Raw genomic sequence first — 21,697 nt, 5'->3', positions numbered from 1 at the left:
AGCGCCCCCCAGTGCCGGGTTATTGTACTGCAGTATATCTCTGACCCCTGCGCTCTGTGTGGCAGTGGTGTATTATATAATGTGGCAGTGTGATATTATTACAGGGTCACTCACACTGACAGTGTACACAGCGCCCCCCAGTGCCGGGTTATTATACTGCAGTATATCTCTGACCCCTGCGCTCTGTGTGGCAGTGGTGTATTATATAATGTGGCAGTGTGATATTATTACAGGGTCACTCACACTGACAGTGTACACAGCGCCCCCCAGTGCCGGGTTATTGTACTGCAGTATATCTCTGACCCCTGCGCTCTGTGTGGCAGTGGTGTATTATATAATGTGGCAGTGTGATATTATTACAGGGTCACTCACACTGACAGTGTACACAGCGCCCCCCAGTGCCGGGTTATTATACTGCAGTATATCTCTGACCCCTGCGCTCTGTGTGGCAGTGGTGTATTATATAATGTGGCAGTGTGATATTATTACAGGGTCACTCACACTGACAGTGTACACAGCGCCCCCCAGTGCCGGGTTATTATACTGCAGTATATCTCTGACCCCTGCGCTCTGTGTGGCAGTGGTGTATTATATAATGTGGCAGTGTGATATTATTACAGGGTCACTCACACTGACAGTGTACACAGCGCCCCCCAGTGCCGGGTTATTATACTGCAGTATATCTCTGACCCCTGCGCTCTGTGTGGCAGTGGTGTATTATATAATGTGGCAGTGTGATATTATTACAGGGTCACTCACACTGACAGTGTACACAGCGCCCCCCAGTGCCGGGTTATTATACTGCAGTATATCTCTGACCCCTGCGCTCTGTGTGGCAGTGGTGTATTATATAATGTGGCAGTGTGATATTATTACAGGGTCACACATCTCTGCATAGCCTGTAGTTCTGTCATTGCTCCCTCGCTAGCTCTTGGCTCCGGATGGCGCGGCGTTATGTCAGTGTATGGGTATGTCAGTACCAGCGTGACCTCTCCTCCGTCACATTATACTGATCTCTGTCTCCTCGCAGGCTGCCACTGCCCCCGGGGTCTGTACCTGCAGGACGGCAGCTGTGTGACTATCAGCCAGTGCCGCTGTGACATGGACCGCGGCGCTCGTCTTCCAGGGGAGACTTTCACCAGGGACAACTGTAGTGTTTGGTAAGAGCCAGCAGGGGGCGCCGCAGAATGAGGGTCATGTCCTAGTTACTAACATTGTGGCCGTCAGGCCGGTCCTGTCACTGAGCGCTCTGCTCCAAATACTCTGCACACTGACTGCTCTGCTCCAAATACTCTGCGCACTGACTGCTCTGCTCCAAATACTCTGCACACTGACTGCTCTGCTCCAAATACTCTGCGCACTGACTGCTCTGCTCCAAATACTCTGCACACTGAGCGCTCTGCTCCAAATACTCTGCACACTGACTGCTCTGCTCCAAATACTCTGCGCACTGACTGCTCTGCTCCAAATACTCTGCACACTGACTGCTCTGCTCCAAATACTCTGCGCACTGACTGCTCTGCTCCAAATACTCTGCGCACTGACTGCTCTGCTCCAAATACTCTGCGCACTGACTGCTCTGCTCCAAATACTCTGCACATTGACTGCTCTGCTCCAAATACTCTGCACACTGACTGCTCTGCTCCAAATACTCTGCGCACTGACTGCTCTGCTCCAAATACTCTGCGCACTGACTGCTCTGCTCCAAATACTCTGCACATTGACTGCTCTGCTCCAAATACTCTGCACACTGACTGCTCTGCTCCAAATACTCTGCGCACTGACTGCTCTGCTCCAAATACTCTGCGCACTGACTGCTCTGCTCCAAATACTCTGTGCACTGACTGCTCTGCTCCAAATACTCTGCACACTGACTGCTGTGCTCCAAATACTCTGCGCACTGACTGCTCTGCTCCCAATACTCTGCTCACTGACTGCTCTGCTCCAAATACTCTGCGCACTGACTGCTCTGCTCCAAATACTCTGCACACTGAGCGCTCTGCTCCAAATACTCTGCACACTGACTGCTCTGCTCCAAATACTCTGCGCACTGACTGCTCTGCTCCAAATACTCTGCGCACTGACTGCTCTGCTCCAAATACTCTGCGCACTGACTGCTCTGCTCCAAATACTCTGCACACTTAGCGCTCTGCTCCAAATACTCTGCACACTGACTGCTCTGCTCCAAATACTCTGCACACTTAGCGCTCTGCTCCAAATACTCTGCACACTGACTGCTCTGCTCCAAATACTCTGCGCACTGACTGCTCTGCTCCAAATACTCTGCACACTGAGTGTTCTGCTCCAAATACTCTGCACACTGACTGCTCTGCTCCAAATACTCTGCACACTGACTGCTTTGCTCCAAATACTCTGCACACTGACTGCTCTGCTCCAAATACTCTGCACACTGAGTGTTCTGCTACAAATACTCTGCACACAGGTGGTCATTCCGAGTTGTTCGTTCGTTATATTTTTCTCGCAACGGAGCGATTAGTCGCTAATGCGCATGCGCAATGTCCGCAGTGCGACTGCGCCAAGTAAATTTGCTATGCAGTTAGGTATTTTACTCACGGCATTACGAGGTTTTTTCTTCGTTCTGGTGATCGGAGTGTGATTGACAGGAAGTGGGTGTTTCTGGGCGGAAACTGGCCGTTTTATGGGTGTGTGTGAAAAAACGCTACCGTTTCTGGGAAAAACGCGGGAGTGGCTGGAGAAACGGAGGAGTGTCTGGGCGAACGCTGGGTGTGTTTGTGACGTCAAACCAGGAACGACAAGCACTGAACTGATCGCAGTGTAGGAGTAAGTCTGGAGCTACTCAGAAACTGCTAAGAAGTGTCTATTCGCAATTTTGAGAAGCTAAGATTCACTCCCAGTAGGCGGCGGCCTAGCGTGTGCAAAGCTGCTAAAAGCAGCTAGCGAGCGAACAACTCGGAATGAGGGCCACTGACTGCTCTGCTCCAAATACTCTGCACACTGAGTGTTCTGCTCCAAATACTCTGCACACTGAGTGTTCTGCTCCAAATACTCTGCACACTGAGTGTTCTGCTCCAAATACTCTGCACACTGAGCGCTCTGCTCCAAATACTCTGCACACTGGCTGCTCTGCTCCAAATACTCTGCGCACTGACTGCTCTGCTCCAAATACTCTGCACACTGAGCACTCTGCTCCAAATACTCTGCACACCGAGTACTCTGCACATAATACTCTACCCTGAGTGCTCTGCTGTAAACGCTCTGCATACTGAGTACTCTGCACATAATACTCTATCCTGAGTGCTCTGCTGTAAATACTCTGCACCAAACCCTCTCTGCAGATTAATAAGTCTTTGTTATTTATTGAGAAATTCTGATTCTTCAGTAATGTGGTAATAGCACCAAAGCAGATAATAATCTGCGTTATGGGTCAGAAACAGAAGCGCAGTATTTCCGGCTAGGAGCAGCCGGCCCGGTTCTCAGCTACACCCTGCCGGAGAGATGGATGCTGCATATCGCTATTTCTCTGGCATTACACTGCCCCTCTCATATATGTTCTGCATCTCTCTTCCTCCAGCCACTGTCAGGACGGGAAGGTGACATGTGACAGCTCCTCCTGTGCCGTGGACTGTGGCTGGTCAGCGTGGTCACAGTGGACCCCTTGTGATGAGCCTTGTGGGACAGGCGTGCAGGAGAGGTTCAGGTAGGTACAGGAATGTCTGTGATCACTGTTATAGCGAATCTGATCTAGGTGCTCCCATCACTGACACTGACTGTCACGTATCACCACGCTGCACCACGCTCCCAGCCTATCACTGACTGCCACGTATAGTGACATCACCCCACTGCACCACGCTCCCAGCCTATCACTGACTGCCACATATAGTGACATCACCCCACTGCACCACGCTCCCAGCCTATCACTGACTGCCACATATAGTGACATCACCATGCTGTACCACGCTCCCAGCCTATCACTGACTGCCACGTATAGTGACATCACTCCACTGCACCACGCTCCCAGCCTATCACTGACTGCCACATATAGTGACATCACCATGCTGTACCACGCTCCCAGCCTATCACTGACTGCCACGTATAGTGACATCACCCCACTGCACCACGCTCCCAGCCTATCACTGACTGCCACATATAGTGACATCACTATGCTGTACCACGCTCCCAGCCTATCACTGACTGCCACGTATAGTGACATCACCATGCTGTACCACGCTCCCAGCCTATCACTGACTGCCACATATAGTGACATCACCACACTGCACCACGCTCCCAGCCTATCACTGATTGCTACATATAGTGACATCACCACGCTGCACCACACTCCCAGCCTATCACTGACTGCCACGTATAGTGACATCATCACGCTGCACCACGTTCCCAGCCTATCACTGACTGCCACGTATAGTGACATCATCACGCTGCACCATGCTCCCAGCCTATCACTGACTGCCACTTATAGTGACATCACCACACTGCACCACGCTCCCAGCCTATCACTGACTGCCACATATAGTGACATCACTACGCTGCACCACGCCCCCAGCCTATCACTGACTGCTGCATATAGTGACATCACCATGCTGCACCACCCTCCCAGCCTATCACTGACTGCCACATATAGTGACATCACCACGCTGTTCCACCCTTCTAGCCTATCACTGACACTGACTGCCACGTATAGTGACATCACCACACTGCACCATGCTCCCAGCCCCACATTGCACCACACCCCCAGCCACGTATAGTGACTGCCACGTATAGTGACATCACTACCACGCTGCACCACGCTCCCAGCCTATCACTGACTGCCACTTATAGTGACATCACCACACTGCACCACGCTCCCAGCCTATCACTGACTGCCACATATAGTGACATCACCACGCTGCACCATGCTCCCAGCCTATCAATGACTGCCACGTATAGTGACATCACCACACTGTTCCAGGCTCCCAGCCTATCACTGACTGCCACGTATTGTGACATCACAACGCTGCACCATGCTCCCAGCCTATCACTGACACTGACTGCCACGTATAGTGACATCACCATGCTGCACCACACTCTCAGCCTATACTGTAACTGACTGCCACATATAGTGACATCACCATGCTGTACCACGCTCCCAGCCTATCACTGACTGCCACATATAGTGACATCACCCCACTGCACCACGCTCCCAGCCTATCACTGACTGCCACATATAGTGACATCACCACACTGCACCACGCTCCCAGCCTTTCACTGACTGCTACATATAGTGACATCACCATGCTGCACCACACTCCCAGCCTATCACTGACTGCCACATATAGTGACATCATCACGCTGCACCACACTCCCAGCCTATCACTGACTGCCATATATAGTGACATCACCACGCTGCACCAAGGTCCCAGCCTATCACTGAAACTGACTGCCACGTATAGTGACATCACCACGCTGCACCATGCTCCCAGCCCCACGTTGCACCACACTCCCAGCCACGTATAGTGTCTGCCACGTATAGTGACATCACTACCACGCTGCACCACGCTCCCAGCCTCTCACTGACTACCACATATAGTGACATCACCACGCTGCACCAAGCTCCCAGCCTATCACTGACTGCCACGTATAGTGACATCACCATGCCGCACCACGCTCACAGCCTATCACTGACTGCCACGTATAGTGACATCACCACGCTCCCAGCCTATCACTGACTGCCACGTATAGTGACATCACCATGCTGCACCACGCTCCCAGCCTATCACTGACTGCCACGTGTAGTGACATCACCATGCTGCACCATGCTCCCAGCCTGACACTGAGGAGCAGCGGGTGTATGGTCACATGGCCATAGATAGTGACATCATCACGCTGCCACCTCTGTATAAGATAGTATATAGCTACGCATCCTACCTTCTCCTTTGTCAGCCAAGAGGAATTGCACTATACTACAATCTGCAGGAAAATAAAGCTGTCAGTCATTCTGAATACTGGCGCTCATGCAGATGTCTCGTTAGCCCGGTGCTAGAGCCAGCCAGGCGTTCTCAGCGGGGAACAGCCCTGAAAGTGTGCACGAGTGTATTTCCATGTTCTCACTCCTTTCCTTCTCTCCAGGTCTCCATCCAACCCACCCAGTGCGAATGGCGGCACTCCCTGCGATGGGGATACCCGCGAAGTGAGAGAGTGCAACACCCCCTGTGCCAACGGTAGGACATATTATTGGAAACAGAAATCTGTATATTATGCTGGAGTATATAATTATCTGTATATTATACTGGAGTATATAATGATCTGTAGATTATGCTGGAGTATATAATGATCTGTAGATTATGCTGGAGTATATAATGATCTGTAGATTATGCTGGAGTTTATAATGATCTGTAGATTATACTGGAGTTTGTAATTATCTGTATATTTATATTGGCGTTTATAAAGATTTGTAGATTAAGAAGGAGTAGATGAAGATTATACTGGAGTTTAGAATAAATTGTAGATTATACTGGACTATATAATGATCTGTAGATTATACCGGAGTATATAATGAGCTGTAGATCATACTGGAGTATATAATGATCTGTAGATCATACTGGAGTATATAATGATCTGTAGATTATACTGGAGTATATAATGATCTGTAGATCATACTGGACTATATAATGATCTGTAGATCATACTGTACTATATAATGATCTGTAGATTATACTGGACTATATAATGATCTGTAGATCATACTGGACTATATAATGATCTGTAGATTATACTGAAGTATATAATGATCTGTAGATCATACTGGAGAATATAATGATCTGTAGATTATATTGTGGTTTATAATGATCTGTAGATTATGCTGGCGTTTATAATGATCTGTAGATTATACTGGCGTTTATAAAGATCTGTACATTATACTGGAGTATATAATTATCTGTATATTATACTGGAGTATATAATGATCTGTAGATTATGCTGGAGTTTATAATGATCTGTAGATTATACTGGAGTTTGTAAATATCTGCATATTATATTGGCGTTTATAAAGATTTGTAGATTAAGAAGGAGTTGATAAAGATTACACTGGAGTTTAGAATAATTTGTAGATTATACTGGACTATATAATGATCTGTAGATTATACTGGAGTATATAATGAGCTGTAGATCATACTGGAGTATATAATGATCTGTAGATTATATTGGAGTAAATAATGATCTGTAGATTATATTGGAGTATATAATGATATGTAGATTATACTGGAGATTATACTTGAGTATAGAATGATCTGTAGATTATACTGGAGTAAAGAATGATCTGTAGATTATACTGGAGCATATAATTATCTGTAGATCATACTGGAGTATATAATGATCTGTATATTATATTGGAGTATATAATGATCTGTAGATTATACTGGAGTATATAATAATCTGTAGATTATACTGGAGTATATAATTATCTGTAGATTATACTGGAGTATATAATGATCTGTAGATTATACTGGAGTATATAATGATCTGTAGATTATACTGGAGTATATAATTATCTGTAGATTATACTGGAGTATATAATGATCTGTAGATTATACTGGAGTATATAATGATCTGTAGATTATATTGGGGTCTCTCTCTCTCTGATGGGGAATGACAGAGACGGATTCGTTCTGGAGTGAATGGACGGCCTGGTCCTCATGCTCCAAGACCTGTTTCTATGACATGGAACATATAGCGCTACGGAGAAGGTTCCGTCACTGTAACGTCTCTGCATCACCCTATGACCATACGTGTGTGGGGGAGGCTGTACAGGAGGAGGCCTGTGACACGGCGCTGTGCCCGGGTGAGTACGGAGTACAAGGTTACACCCATCACGCTGATAGACAAAGGGTTTATCGCTGCAGTTTAACAATATTCTATTGTTATCCGTTATTTATATGGCGGCACAAGGGATCCACAGCGCCAATTACAGAGTACATAGACAAGCAGAACAAGGAAACGGTGACTCACAGTAAAGGACAATGCAGGACAAGGAAACAGTGACTCACAGTAAAGGACAATGCAGGACAAGGAAACAGTGACTTACAGTACAGGACAATGCAGGACAAGGAAACAGTGACTTACAGTACAGGACAATGCAGGACAAGGACACAGTGACTTACAGTACAGGTCAATGCAGGACAAGGAAACAGCGACTCACAGTACAGGACAATGCATGACAAGGAAACAGTGACTCACAGTACAGGACAATGCATGACAAGGAAACAGTGACTTACAGCACAGGACAATGCAGGACAAGGACACAGTGACTTACAGTACAGGACAATGCAGGACAAGGAAACAGTGACTCACAGTACAGGACAATGCAGGACAAGGAAACAGTGACTTACAGTACAGGACAATGCAGGACAAGGAAACAGTGACTTACAATACAGGACAATGCAGGACAAGGACACAGCGACTCACAGTACAGGACAATGCAGGACAAGGACACAGTGACTTACACTACAGGACAATGCAGGACAAGGACACAGTGACTTACAGTACAGGTCAATGCAGGACAAGGACACAGTGACTTACACTACAGGACAATGCAGGACAAGGAAACAGTGACTTACAGTACAGGACAATGCAGGACAAGGACACAGTGACTCACAGTACAGGACAATGCATGACAAGGAAACAGTGACTCACAGTACAGGACAATGCAGGACAAGGACACAGTGACTCACAGTACAGGACAATGCAGGACAAGGACACAGTGACTCACAGTACAGGACAATGCATGACAAGGAAACAGTGACTCACAGCACAGGACAATGCAGGACAAGGACACAGTGACTTACAGTACAGGACAATGCAGGACAAGGACACAGTGACTCACAGTACAGGACAATGCAGGACAAGGACACAGTGACTTACAGTACAGGACAATGCAGGACAAGGAAACAGTGACTCACAGTACAGGACAATGCAGGACAAGGAAACAGTGACTCACAGTAAAGGACAATGCAGGACAAGGAAACAGTGACTCACAGTAAAGGACAATGCAGGACAAGGAAACAGTGACTTACAGTACAGGACAATGCAGGACAAGGAAACAGTGACTTACAGTACAGGACAATGCAGGACAAGGACACAGTGACTTACAGTACAGGACAATGCAGGACAAGGAAACAGCGACTCACAGTACAGGACAATGCATGACAAGGAAACAGTGACTCACAGTACTGGACAATGCAGGACAAGGAAACAGTGACTTACAGCACAGGACAATGCAGGACAAGGACACAGTGACTTACAGTACAGGACAATGCAGGACAAGGAAACAGTGACTCACAGTACAGGACAATGCAGGACAAGGAAACAGTGACTCACAGTAAAGGACAATGCAGGACAAGGACACAGTGACTTACAGTACAGGACAATGCAGGACAAGGAAACAGTGACTCACAGTACAGGACAATGCAGGACAAGGGAACGGTGACTTACAGTACAGGACAATGCAGGACAAGGAAACGGTGACTTACAATACAGGACAATGCAGGACAAGGACACAGTGACTTACAGTACAGGACAATGCAGGACAAGGTAACAGTGACTTACAGTACAGGACAATGCAGGACAAGGAAACAGTGACTCACAGTACAGGACAATGCAGGACAAGGACACAGTGACTCACAGTACAGGACAATGCATGACAAGGAAACAGTGACTCACAGTACAGGACAATGCAGGACAAGGACACAGTGACTTACAGTACAGGACAATGCAGGACAAGTACAGGGTATATATACATAGTTGCAGCAGCAGACGGCACTGAGATAAGTATCTGGTCAGAAGAAAACCGTGGGATTTGGTGCCGTCAAAGGGAGTATTGAAAATAGGATTTTAATTACCTACCGGTAAATCCTTTTCTCGTAGTCCTAGAGGATGCTGGGGTCCACATTAGTACCATGGGGTATAGACGGGTACACTAGGAGTTTGAGAGTGTGGGCTGGCTCCTCCCTCTATGCCCCTCCTACCAGACTCAGTCTAGAAACTGTGCCCGAGGAGACTGACATCTTCGAGAGAAGGATATTACACAGATAGTGGCGAGATTCATACCAGCTCACACACACAAGGCAAAACCAAGCTAACTAGCCTGAAACATCAGCAACGGCTGAACAGGATTACTTACCAAGTAACAACGCAGTACTTACCCAAGAACTAAGCAGTACTGAACTAAATAACCACTGCAGGATCACGAAGCGCTGGACTCGCGCCCAGCATCCTCTACGGACTACGAGAAAAGGATTTACCGGTAGGTAATTAAAATCCTATTTTCTCTTACGTCCTAGAGGATGCTGGGGTCCACATTAGTACCATGGGGATGTACCAAAGCTCACAGTATGGGAGGGAGACCGCGGAGGCTCCTGCAGAACCAATTGACCAAACTGAAGGTCCTCAAAGGCCAAAGTATTGAACTTGTAGAACTTAGCAAACGTGTTCGACCTAGAGATGTGCACTTGAAATTTTTCGGGTTTTGTGTTTTGGTTTTGGGTTCGGTTCCGCGGCCGTGTTTTGGGTTCGACCGCGTTTTGGCAAAACCTCACCGAATTTTTTTTGTCGGATTGGGGTGTTTTTTTCAAAAAACACTAAAAAACTGCTTAAATCATAGAATTTGGGGGTCATTTTGATCCCAAAGTATTATTAACCTCAAAAACCATAATTTCCACTCATTTTCAGTCTATTCTGAACACCTCACACCTCACAATATTATTTTTAGTCCTAAAATTTGCACCGAGGTCGCTGGATGACTAAGCTAAGCGACCCTAGTGGCCGACACAAACACCTGGCCCATCTAGGAGTGGCACTGCAGTGTCACGCAGGATGGCCCTTCCAAAAAACCCTCCCCAAACAGCACATGACGCAAAGAAAAAAAGAGGCGCAATGAGGTAGCTGTGTGACTAAGCTAAGCGACCCTAGTGGCCGACACAAACACCTGGCCCATCTAGGAGTGGCACTGCAGTGTCACGCAGGATGGCCCTTCCAAAAAACACTCCCCAAACAGCACATTACGCAAAGAAAAAAAGAGGCGCAATGAGGTAGCTGTGTGAGTAAGCTAAGCGACCCTAGTGGCCGACACAAACACCTGGCCCATCTAGGAGTGGCACTGCAGTGTCACGCAGGATGGCCCTTCCAAAAAACACTCCCCAAACAGCACATGACGCAAAGAAAAAAAGAGGCGCAATGAGGTAGCTGTGTGAGTAAGATAAGCGACCCTAGTGGCCGACACAAACACCTGGCCCATCTAGGAGTGGCACTGCAGTGTCACGCAGGATGGCCCTTCCAAAAAACACTCCCCAAACAGCACATGACGCAAAGAAAAAAAGAGGCGCAATGAGGTAGCTGTGTGAGTAAGATAAGCGACCCTAGTGGCCGACACAAACACCTGGCCCATCTAGGAGTGGCACTGCAGTGTCACGCAGGATGGCCCTTCCAAAAAACACTCCCCAAACAGCACATGACGCAAAGAAAAATGAAAGAAAAAAGAGGTGCAAGATGGAATTGTCCTTGGGCCCTCCCACCCACCCTTATGTTGTATAAACAGGACATGCACACTTTAACCAACCCATCATTTCAGTGACAGGGTCTGCCACACGACTGTGACTGAAATGACGGGTTGGTTTGGACCCCCACCAAAAAAGAAGCAATTAATCTCTCCTTGCACAAACTGGCTCTACAGAGGCAAGATGTCCACCTCATCATCATCCTCCGATATATCACTGTGTACATCCCCCTCCTCACAGATTATCAATTCGTCCCCACTGGAATCCACCATCTCAGCTCCCTGTGTACTTTGTGGATGCAATTGCTGCTGGTCAATGTCTCCACGGAGGAATTGATTATAATTCATTTTAATGAACATCATCTTCTCCACATTTTCTGGAAGTAACCTCGTACGCCGATTGCTGACAAGGTGAGCGGCGGCACTAAACACTCTTTCAGAGTACAGTACTTGTGGGAGGGCAACTTAGGTAGAATAAAGCCAGTTTGTGCAAGGGCCTCCAAATTGCCTCTTTTTCCTGCCAGTATAAGTACGGACTGTCTGACGTGCCTACTTGGATGCGGTCACTCATATAATCCTCCACCATTCTTTCAATGGGGAGAGAATCGTATGCAGTGCCAGTAGACGACATGTCCGTATCCGTAATCGTTGGCAGGTCCTTCAGTCCGGACCAGATGTCAGCATCAGCAGTCGCTCCAGACTGCCCTGCATCACCGCCAGCGGGTGGGCTCGGAATTCTGAGCCTTTTCCTCGCACCCCCAGTTGCGGGAGAATGTGAAGGAGGAGATGTTGACAGGTCGCGTTCCGCTTGACTTGACAATTTTGTCACCAGCAGGTCTTTCAACCCCAGCAGACTTGTGTCTGCCGGAAAGAGAGATCCAAGGTAGGTTTTAAATCTAGGATCGAGCACGGTGGCCAAAATGTAGTGCTCTGATTTCAACAGATTGACCACCCGTGAATCCTTGTTAAGCGAATTAAGGGCTCCATCCACAAGTCCCACATGCCTAGCGGAATCGCTCTGTTTTAGCTCCTCCTTCAATGTCTCCAGCTTCTTCTGCAAAAGCCTGATGAGGGGAATGACCTGACTCAGGCTGGCAGTGTCTGAACTGACTTCACGTGTGGCAAGTTCAAAGGGCAGCAGAACCTTGCACAACGTTGAAATCATTCTCCACTGCGCTTGAGACAGGTGCATTCCACCTCCTATATCGTGCTCAATTGTATAGGCTTGAATGGCCTTTTGCTGCTCCTCCAACCTCTGAAGCATATATAGGGTTGAATTCCACCTCGTTACCACTTCTTGCTTCAGATGATGGCAGGGCAGGTTCAGGCGTTTTTGGTGGTGCTCCAGTCTTCTGTACGTGGTGCCTGTACGCCGAAAGTGTCCCGCAATTCTTCTGGCCACCGACAGCATCTCTTGCACGCCCCTCTCGTTTTTTAAATAATTCTGCACCACCAAATTCAAGGTATGTGCAAAACATGGGACGTGCTGGAATTTGCCCATATTTAATGCACACACAATATTGCTGGCGTTGTCCGATGCCACAAATCCACAGGAGAGTCCAATTGGGGTAAGCCATTCCGCGATGATCTTCCTCAGTTGCCGTAAGAGGTTTTCAGCTGTGTGCGTATTCTGGAAACCGGTGATACAAAGCGTAGCCTGCCTTGGAAAGAGTTGGCGTTTGCGAGATGCTGCTACTGGTGCCGCCGCTGCTGTTCTTGCGGCGGGAGTCCATACATCTACCCAGTGGGCTGTCACAGTCATATAGTCCTGACCCTGCCCTGCTCCACTTGTCCACATGTCCGTGGTTAAGTGGACATTGGGTACAACTGCATTTTTTAGGACACTGGTGAGTCTTTTTCTGACGTCCGTGTACATTCTCGGTATCGCCTGCCTAGAGAAGTGGAACCTAGATGGTATTTGGTAACGGGGGCACACTACCTCAAGAAATTGTCTATTTCCCTGTGAACTAACGGCGGATACCGGACGCACGTCTAACACCAACATAGTTGTCAAGGCCTCAGTTATCCGCTTTGCAACAGGATGACTGCTGTGATATTTCATCTTCCTCGCAAAGGACTGTTGGACAGTCAATTGCTTACTGGAAGTAGTACAAGTGGTCTTCCGACTTCCCCTCTGGGATGACCATCGACTCCCAGCAGCAACAACAGCAGCGCCAGCAGCAGTAGGCGTTACACGCAAGGATGCATCGGAGGAATCCCAGGCAGGAGAGGACTCGTCAGAATTGCCAGTGACATGGCCTGCAGAACTATTGGCATTCCTGGGGAAGGAGGAAATTGACACTGAGGGAGTTGGTGGGGTGGTTTGCGTGAGCTTGGTTACAAGAGGAAGGGATTTACTGGTCAGTGGACTGCTTCCGCTGTCGCCCAAAGTTTTTGAACTTGTCACTGACTTATGATGAATGCGCTGCAGGTGACGTATAAGGGAGGATGTTCCGAGGTGGTTAACGTCCTTACCCCTACTTATTACAGCTTGACAAAGGCAACACACGGCTTGACAAATGTTGTCCGCATTTCTGTTGAAATACTTCCACACCGAAGAGCTGATTTTTTTGGTATTTTCACCAGGCATGTCAATGGCCATATTCCTCCCACGGACAACAGGTGTCTCCCCGGGTGCCTGACTTAAACAAACCACCTCACCATCAGAATCCTCCTTGTCAATTTCCTCCCCAGCGCCAGCAACACCCATATCCTCCTCATCCTGGTGTACTTCAACACTGACATCTTCAATCTGACTATCAGGAACTGGACTGCGGGTGCTCCTTCCAGCACTTGCAGGGGGCGTGCAAATGGTGGAAGGCGCATGCTCTTCACGTCCAGTGTTGGGAAGGTCAGGCATCGCAACCGACACAATTGGACTCTCCTTGTGGATTTGTGATTTCGAAGAACGCACAGTTCTTTGCTGTGCTTTTGCCAGCTTGAGTCTTTTCATTTTTCTAGCGAGAGGCTGAGTGCTTCCATCCTCATGTGAAGCTGAACCACTAGCCATGAACATAGGCCAGGGCCTCAGCCGTTCCTTGCCACTCCGTGTGGTAAATGGCATATTGGCAAGTTTACGCTTCTCCGACGACAATTTTATTTTAGATTTTTGAGTCCTTTTTTTACTGATATTTGGTGTTTTGGATTTTACATGCTCTGTACTATGACATTGGGCATCGGCCTTGGCAGACGACGTTGCTGGCATTTCATCGTCTCGGCCATGACTAGTGGCAGCAGCTTCAGCACGAGGTGGAAGTCGATCTTGATCTTTCCCTATTTTTGGAACCTCAACATTTTTGTTCTCCATATTTTAATAGGCACAACTAAAAGGCACCTCAGGTAAACAATGGAGATGGATGGATACTAGTATACTTATGGATGGACGAGCGACTGCCGACACAGAGGTAGCTACAGCCGTGGACTACCGTACTGTGTCTGCTGCTAATATAGACTGGATGATAATGAGATAAAATTAAAATATATATATATATATCACACTAGTACTGCAGCCGGACAGGTATATATTATGTAATGACGGACCTGCTGGACACTGTCTGTCATCACTGCAGACTCCTAAAGTAAGCTACTAGTATCAAGAAGATAGAAAAAAAAAAAAACACGGGTAGGTGGTATACAATTATGGATGGACGAGCGACTGCCGACACAGAGGTAGCTACAGCCGTGGACTACCGTACTGTGTCTGCTGCTAATATAGACTGGATGATAATGAGATAAAATTAAAATATATATATATCACACTAGTACTGCAGGCGGACAGGTATATATTATGTAATGACGGACCTGCTGGACACTGTCTGTCAGACTCAGCACTGCAGACTCCTAAAGTAAGCTACTAGTATCAAGAAGATAGAAAAAAAAAAAAACCACGGGTAGGTGGTATACAATTATGGATGGACGAGCGACTGCCGACACAGAGGTAGCTACAGCCGTGGACTACCGTACTGTGTCTGCTGCTAATATAGACTGGATGATAATGAGATAAAATTAAAATATATATATATATCACACTAGTACTGCAGCCGGACAGGTATATATTATGTAATGACGGACCTGCTGGACACTGTCTGTCAGCACTGCAGACTCCTAAAGTAAGCTACTAGTATCAAGAAGATAGAAAAAAAAAAAAACCACGAGTAGGTGGTATACAATTATGGATGGACGAGCGACTGCCGACACAGAGGTAGCTACAGCCGTGGACTACCGTACTGTGTCTGCTGCTAATATAGACTGGATGATAATGAGATAAAATTAAAATATATATATATATATCACACTAGTACTGCAGCCGGACAGGTATATATTATGTAATGACGGACCTGCTGGACACTGTCTGCAGAATGCGTTTATAAAAACACCACACGACGAGTGTTTAACTTTTTCAGGCAGACAATCACAATTATACTGGTGGTCAGCAGACAATCACAATACTGGTGGTCAGTGGTCACTGGTCAGTCACACTGGCAGTGGCACTCTGGCAGCAAAAGTGTGCACTGTACTTAAAATATGTACTCCTGCTATAACTGCTCCCCAGTCTCCCCCACAATTAAGCTGTGTGAGCAGTGAGCACTCAGCACAGTCAGATAATGATATACAGTATTACATATGATGCAGCACACTGGGCTGAGCACAGATATGGTATGTGACTGTGTCACACTGTGTATCGTTTTTTATCAGGCAGAGAACGGATTAATTAAACTGGTGGTCACTGGTCACACTATCAGCAGCAAGTAGTACTCCTCCTAATAATATGCTCCCCAAAATTTGTGTCTCTCTCTAGTACTCTAGTCTAAACGGAGAGGACGCCAGCCACGTCCTCTCCCTATCAATCTCAATGCACGTGTGAAAATGGCGGCGACGCGCGGCTCCTTATATAGAATCCGAGTCTCGCGATAGAATCCGAGCCTCGCGAGAATCCGACAGCGGGATGATGACGTTCGGGCGCGCTCGGGTTAACCGAGCAAGGCGGGAAGATCCGAGTCGCTCGGCCCCGTGTAAAAAAAACTGAAGTTCGGGCGGGTTCGGATTCCGAGGAACCGAACCCGCTCATCTCTAGTTCGACCCTGACCAAGTAGCTGCTCGGCAGAGTTGTAAGGCTGAGACACCCCAGGCAGCTGCCCAGGAAGACCCCACCTTACGAGTAGAGTGGGCCTTAACAGACGTAGGACACGGCAAGCTTGCCGTAGAATACGCATGCTGGATAGTGAACCTGATCCAGCGAGAAATCGTCTGCTTAGAAGCACGACACCCAAATTTTTTGGGATCATACAGGACAAACAGAGAATCCAATTTTCTGTGACGAGCAGTCCTCCTCACATAGATTTTCAGAGCCCTTACAACATCCAAGGACTTTGATGAAATTGAGGAGTCAGTCGCAACTGGCACCACAATACGTTGGTTGATATGAAAAGCCGACACAACCTTCGGAAGAAACTGCAGACGTGTCCGAAGCTCAGCCCTATCTTCATGGAAGATCAAGTATGGGCTTTTACATGACAAAGCCCCCAACTCCGACACACGTCTAGCAGAAGCTAAGGCCAACAAAGTGACAGCCTTCCACGTGAGAAACTTGACCTCAACCTCCTGCAGAGGCTCAAACCAGTCCGACTGGAGGAACTGCAACACCACATTAAGATCCCAAGGCGCCGTAGGCAGTACAAAGGGAGGTTGGATGTGCAGAACTCCCTTCAAAAAAGTCTGAACCTCATGGAGGGCAGCTAACTGTTTCTGGAAGAAAATGGATAGGGCTGAAATTTGGACCTTTATGGATCCTAATCTCAGGCCCATATCCACACCTGCTTGCAGGAAGAGGAGAAACGTCCCAGTTGAAACTCCACCACAGGATACTTCTTGGACTCACACCAAGATACATATTTTTTCCAAATACGATGGTAATGTTTTGACGTTACCTAGCCTGTATCCGGGTAGGAATAACCTTGTTTGGAATGCCCTTCTGAGCTAGTATCTGGCATTCAACCTCCATGCCGTCAAACGTAGCCGTGGTAAGTCTTGATAGGCGAACGGCCCCTGCTGCAGCAGGTCCTCCCGAAGAGGAAGAGGCCTCGGCTCTTCTAGCATTAGATCCAGAAGATCCACGTACCAAGCCCTTCTTGTCCAGTCCGGAGCAATGAGGATTGCCTGAACTCTTGTTCTCCTTATGAGTTTGAGAACTCTTGGAATGTGTGGAAGTGGAGGAAACATGTACACCGACTGGAACTCCCACGGAGTCACTAGGGTGTCCACCGCCACTGCTTGCGGGTCCCTTGACCTGGAACAATACCGCCGAAGCTTCTTGTTGAGACGAGAGGCCATCATGTCGATTTGGGGTACGCCCCAAAGATCTGTTACCTCCTTGAACACCACCGGATGGAGGCCTCACTCCCCTGGATGGAGATCATGTCTGCTGAGGAAGTCCGCTTCCCAGTTGTCTACTCCCGGAATGAAGATTGCTGACAGCGCCAACATGTGTTTTTCTGCCTAGAGGATGATTCTTGTCACCTCTGACATTGCAGCTCTGCTCTTCGTTCCGCCCTGACGGTTTACGTAAGCCACTGTCATTACATTGTCCGATTGCACTTGAATGGCCCGATTTCTCAGAAGATGGGCCGCTTGGGGAAGACCGTTGTAGACGGCTCTTAGTTCCAGAATGTTTATCGGCAGGCTGGCTTCCAGACTTGACCACCTTCCTTGGAAGGTTTCCCCTTGAGTGACTGCTCCCCAGCCTCGGAGACTTGCATCCGTGGTTAGTAGGATCCAGTGCTGAATCCCGAACCTGCGGCCCTCCAGAAGGTGAGGTAATTGCAGCCACCAGAGGAGTGAAATCCTGGCCTTTGGTGACAGACGTATTCTCTGGTGCATGTGTAGATGAGATCACGACCACTTGTCCAGGAGATCCAGTTGGAAGGTCCGAGCGTGAAACCTCCCATACTGCAGAGCCTCGAAAGAGGTCACCATCTTCCCCAGAAGGCGAATGCACTGATGAACCGACACCCGGGCTGGCTACAGGACATCCCGGATCATTGTTTGTATCACCAACGCTTTTTCCTCTGAAAGAAACACCCTCTGCACTTCCGTGTCGAGGATCATTCCCAGAAAGGACAACCTCCTGGTTGGTTCCAAATGTGATTTTGGAAGATTCAGGATCCAACCATGTTCCCTGAGAAGCTGGGTCGTGAGAGCTATGGACCGTAACAGCTTCTCCTTGGATGATGATTTTATCAGCAGATCGTCCAGATATGGAATTATGTTCACCCCCTGTATGCAGAGGAGAACCATAATTTCTGCCATCACCTTGGTGAATACCCTTGGTGCTGTGGAGAGGCCGAATGACAGGACCTGGAACTGAAAATGACAGTCCAACAGTGCAAATCGAAGATAAGCTTGATGCGGCAGCCAAATCGGAATGTGGAGGTACGCATCCTTGATATCCAGGGATACCAGGAATTCCCCCTCCTCCAGACCTGATATCACTGCCCTTAGAGATTCCATTTTGAACTTGAACTCCCTCAGAAAGGGGTTTAGTGATTTTAAGTTCAGAATGGGCCTGACCGAACCATCCGGTTTCGGTACCACGAAAAGGTTTGAATAGTAACCCTTGTTTTGCATTTGTGGAGGGACTGGTACAATAACCTGTGCCTCCACCAACTTCTGGACGGCTCCCTGTAGGGTAGCCCTGTCTGCCGGCAAAGCTGGCAAGCCTGATTTGAAGAACCGGTGAGGTGGGAGTTCTTGAAATTCCAGCCGGTACCCCTGGGATGCAATATCTAATACCCAGGGATCCAGGCCAGACGACACCCAGACGTGACTGAAATGTCTGAATCTCGTCCCCACCGACCCTACCTCCAGGCCGCGCGGTCCACAGTCATGCTGAGGACTTTGGTGTACCAGAAGCAGGTTTCTGTTCATGGGAACCTGCAGCAGCAGGTTTCTTGGATTTTGGCCGACCTCCTCTAAAGAAGGTGTTGGACGGTTTGGCCTGTCTTGTTTTATTAACACGAAAGGACTGTGATGCCGCTGAAGGAAAAGGTTTCTTCGTAGCAGGTGCAGCTGAGGGAAGAAATGGAGACTTACCCGCTGTAGCTGTGGAGATCCATGCATCCAACACTTCCCCACAGAGAGCCTGACCTGTGTAGGGTAGGGTCTCCACACCTCTCCTGGATTCTGCGTCGGCAGACCACTGGCGCAGCCACAGTCCTCAACAAGCTGAGACAGACATGGAAGATATTCCTGCAGCCATGGAACCCAGGTCTTTCATGGATTCTACCAGAAATCCTGCCGAATCCTGAATGTTACGTAAAAACAGTTCTACGTCACTTTTATCCATAGTATCCAAATCCTCAAGTAACATGCCTGACCACTTTACTATAGCTTTGGCAATCCATGCACAGGCAATAGTAGGACGTAGTATCGCCCCTGAAGCCGTGTATATGGATTTGAGCGTAGTATCAATATTGCGATTAGCCGGCTCCTTTAAGGCGGTAGATCCTGTAACAGGTAAAACCACCTTTTTTTAAGAGTCTGGAGACCGACGCGTCCACTATGGGTGGGTTTTCCCATTTTTTTCTATCCTCAGGGAAGGGGAAAAGCAACCAGAACTCTTTTAGGGATCTGGAATTTTTTCTCCAGGTTTTTCCCATGCTTTCTCAAATATAGCATTTCATTCTTTGGACGCAGGGAAGGTTAGCGAGGCTTATATATATAATATTCAACACATCCCTTATAGCCTCTATCATCAACTGCACCCCTTTAGCAAGAGATGGCGCCCCCTGTAGCATATCCCCATCACCGTATGCCGTGTCAGTCGGTATCCGTGTCATCCTGCATAATCTGTGCAAGAGCACGTTTATGGGAACTTCCAGAGGGGGGTCCGGAGGTAACAGAACCGGACCGAACTGCAATAGAGTTCTGTAAAATCTGAGTTGCAGACTCATTCTGTGTAACCCTAGTAGAAATCTGAGAAATCATAGATTTGATAGAGGCTCCCTTGCTGGTATCTGTGCTAAACCAGTGCAATCCTGATTACATGGAATGGGATCATCCTGAGAAGACATATCCTCCACAGCATATGACACAGAGTCCCTGGACATAGCTAAATGGAGACCACAAAACACCCCACACACACACAAGGGAGGGCAGACAGAGTTTCACCCCCAAGAATGGCAAGAGAGACACAGAGATTGGAGCCATCCCACACACAGCGCTTTTAATATAAAGGGAGACCCTCTATCAGCGCTGACTGTGCACCTTAATAGGTTACACAGTCTTATAACAGCCTCCCCCCCTTCTACAACCACCTGGTACTGTGAGAGATAGCTGGAGTTGCTGTGGAGGGACTTGCTCTTCTTGGATAGCGCTGTGCAGGCAGGAAAAGGACGCTGAGCGCTGCTGGGTCCGCTCTGAGGAGAAGCTCCGCCCCCAAAATGGCACTGTCTTCCTGCTCTTCCACTGATTATACTGGCCTGAGGATTTATGTTGGATGAGATCCCGGGACCCCGACAGGCTGTGTGACCAGTGTAGGGTGTAGGCGCTGGCTCAGGCGCCCCTCACCGCGCCGCACTATGTACCGCTGAGCCCCGGAGTGCAGTTAATACTGCGTTCCTACCCTGCTGCCGCCATCTTCACACCGGCTCCCCGCTTTCTAGGGGGGTTCGGTGACTCACTCGCCACGGATCTTCAGCTCTGTAAGGGGATGGCGGCATGCTGCTGGGGTGAGCGTTCCCCTGTGGCGGGGAGCGATCTGATCCCCTCAGGAGCTCAGTGTCCTGTCAGCGGAGATAGTGGCTCAGACCACGCAGGGCAGACACTACTCCCCCCCTTAGTCCCTCGATGCAGGGAGGCTGTTGCCAGCAGCCTCCCTGTAAAATAATAAACTCTAAAAAAAAAAACTTTACTAAGGAAACTCTGTAGAGCTCCCCTAGCTGTGACCGCATCCTCCGGGCACATTTTCTAAACTGAGTCTGGTAGGAGGGGCATAGAGGGAGGAGCCAGACCACACTCTCAAACTCTTAAAGTGCCAATGGCTCCTAGTGGACCCTTCTATACCCCATGGTATTGTGAACCCCAGCATCCTCTAGGAAGTAAGAGAAAAGAAGATAGGTTAAGTCAGAGAGGGAAAAGCACATGAGGGAAGAGGGCCCTGCTCGTAAGAGCTTACTTTCT

At 48.3% G+C, this 21,697-nt stretch overlaps 1 protein-coding gene across 1 annotated transcript in view; it reads left to right on the top strand.

Moving 5' to 3' along the window:
• Positions 1 to 21,697, top strand: part of LOC134929706 (SCO-spondin-like) — a 583,357-nt gene that overhangs the window by 185,176 nt on the left and 376,484 nt on the right. The window contains exons 53-56 of the mRNA XM_063925285.1: positions 1,031 to 1,160; positions 3,554 to 3,679; positions 6,103 to 6,194; positions 7,628 to 7,813. Of these exons, the coding sequence (XP_063781355.1) occupies positions 1,031 to 1,160; positions 3,554 to 3,679; positions 6,103 to 6,194; positions 7,628 to 7,813 (534 nt within the window). The remainder of the gene's footprint in view (positions 1 to 1,030; positions 1,161 to 3,553; positions 3,680 to 6,102; positions 6,195 to 7,627; positions 7,814 to 21,697) is intronic.

This window comes from Pseudophryne corroboree, chromosome 5 (assembly GCF_028390025.1).
Source record: "Pseudophryne corroboree isolate aPseCor3 chromosome 5, aPseCor3.hap2, whole genome shotgun sequence".
In the NCBI taxonomy this organism is placed as follows: Eukaryota; Metazoa; Chordata; class Amphibia; order Anura; family Myobatrachidae; genus Pseudophryne; species Pseudophryne corroboree.
The sequence above is the reverse complement of the archived record's forward strand: the minus strand, read 5'-3'. Positions and strand labels throughout refer to the sequence as shown.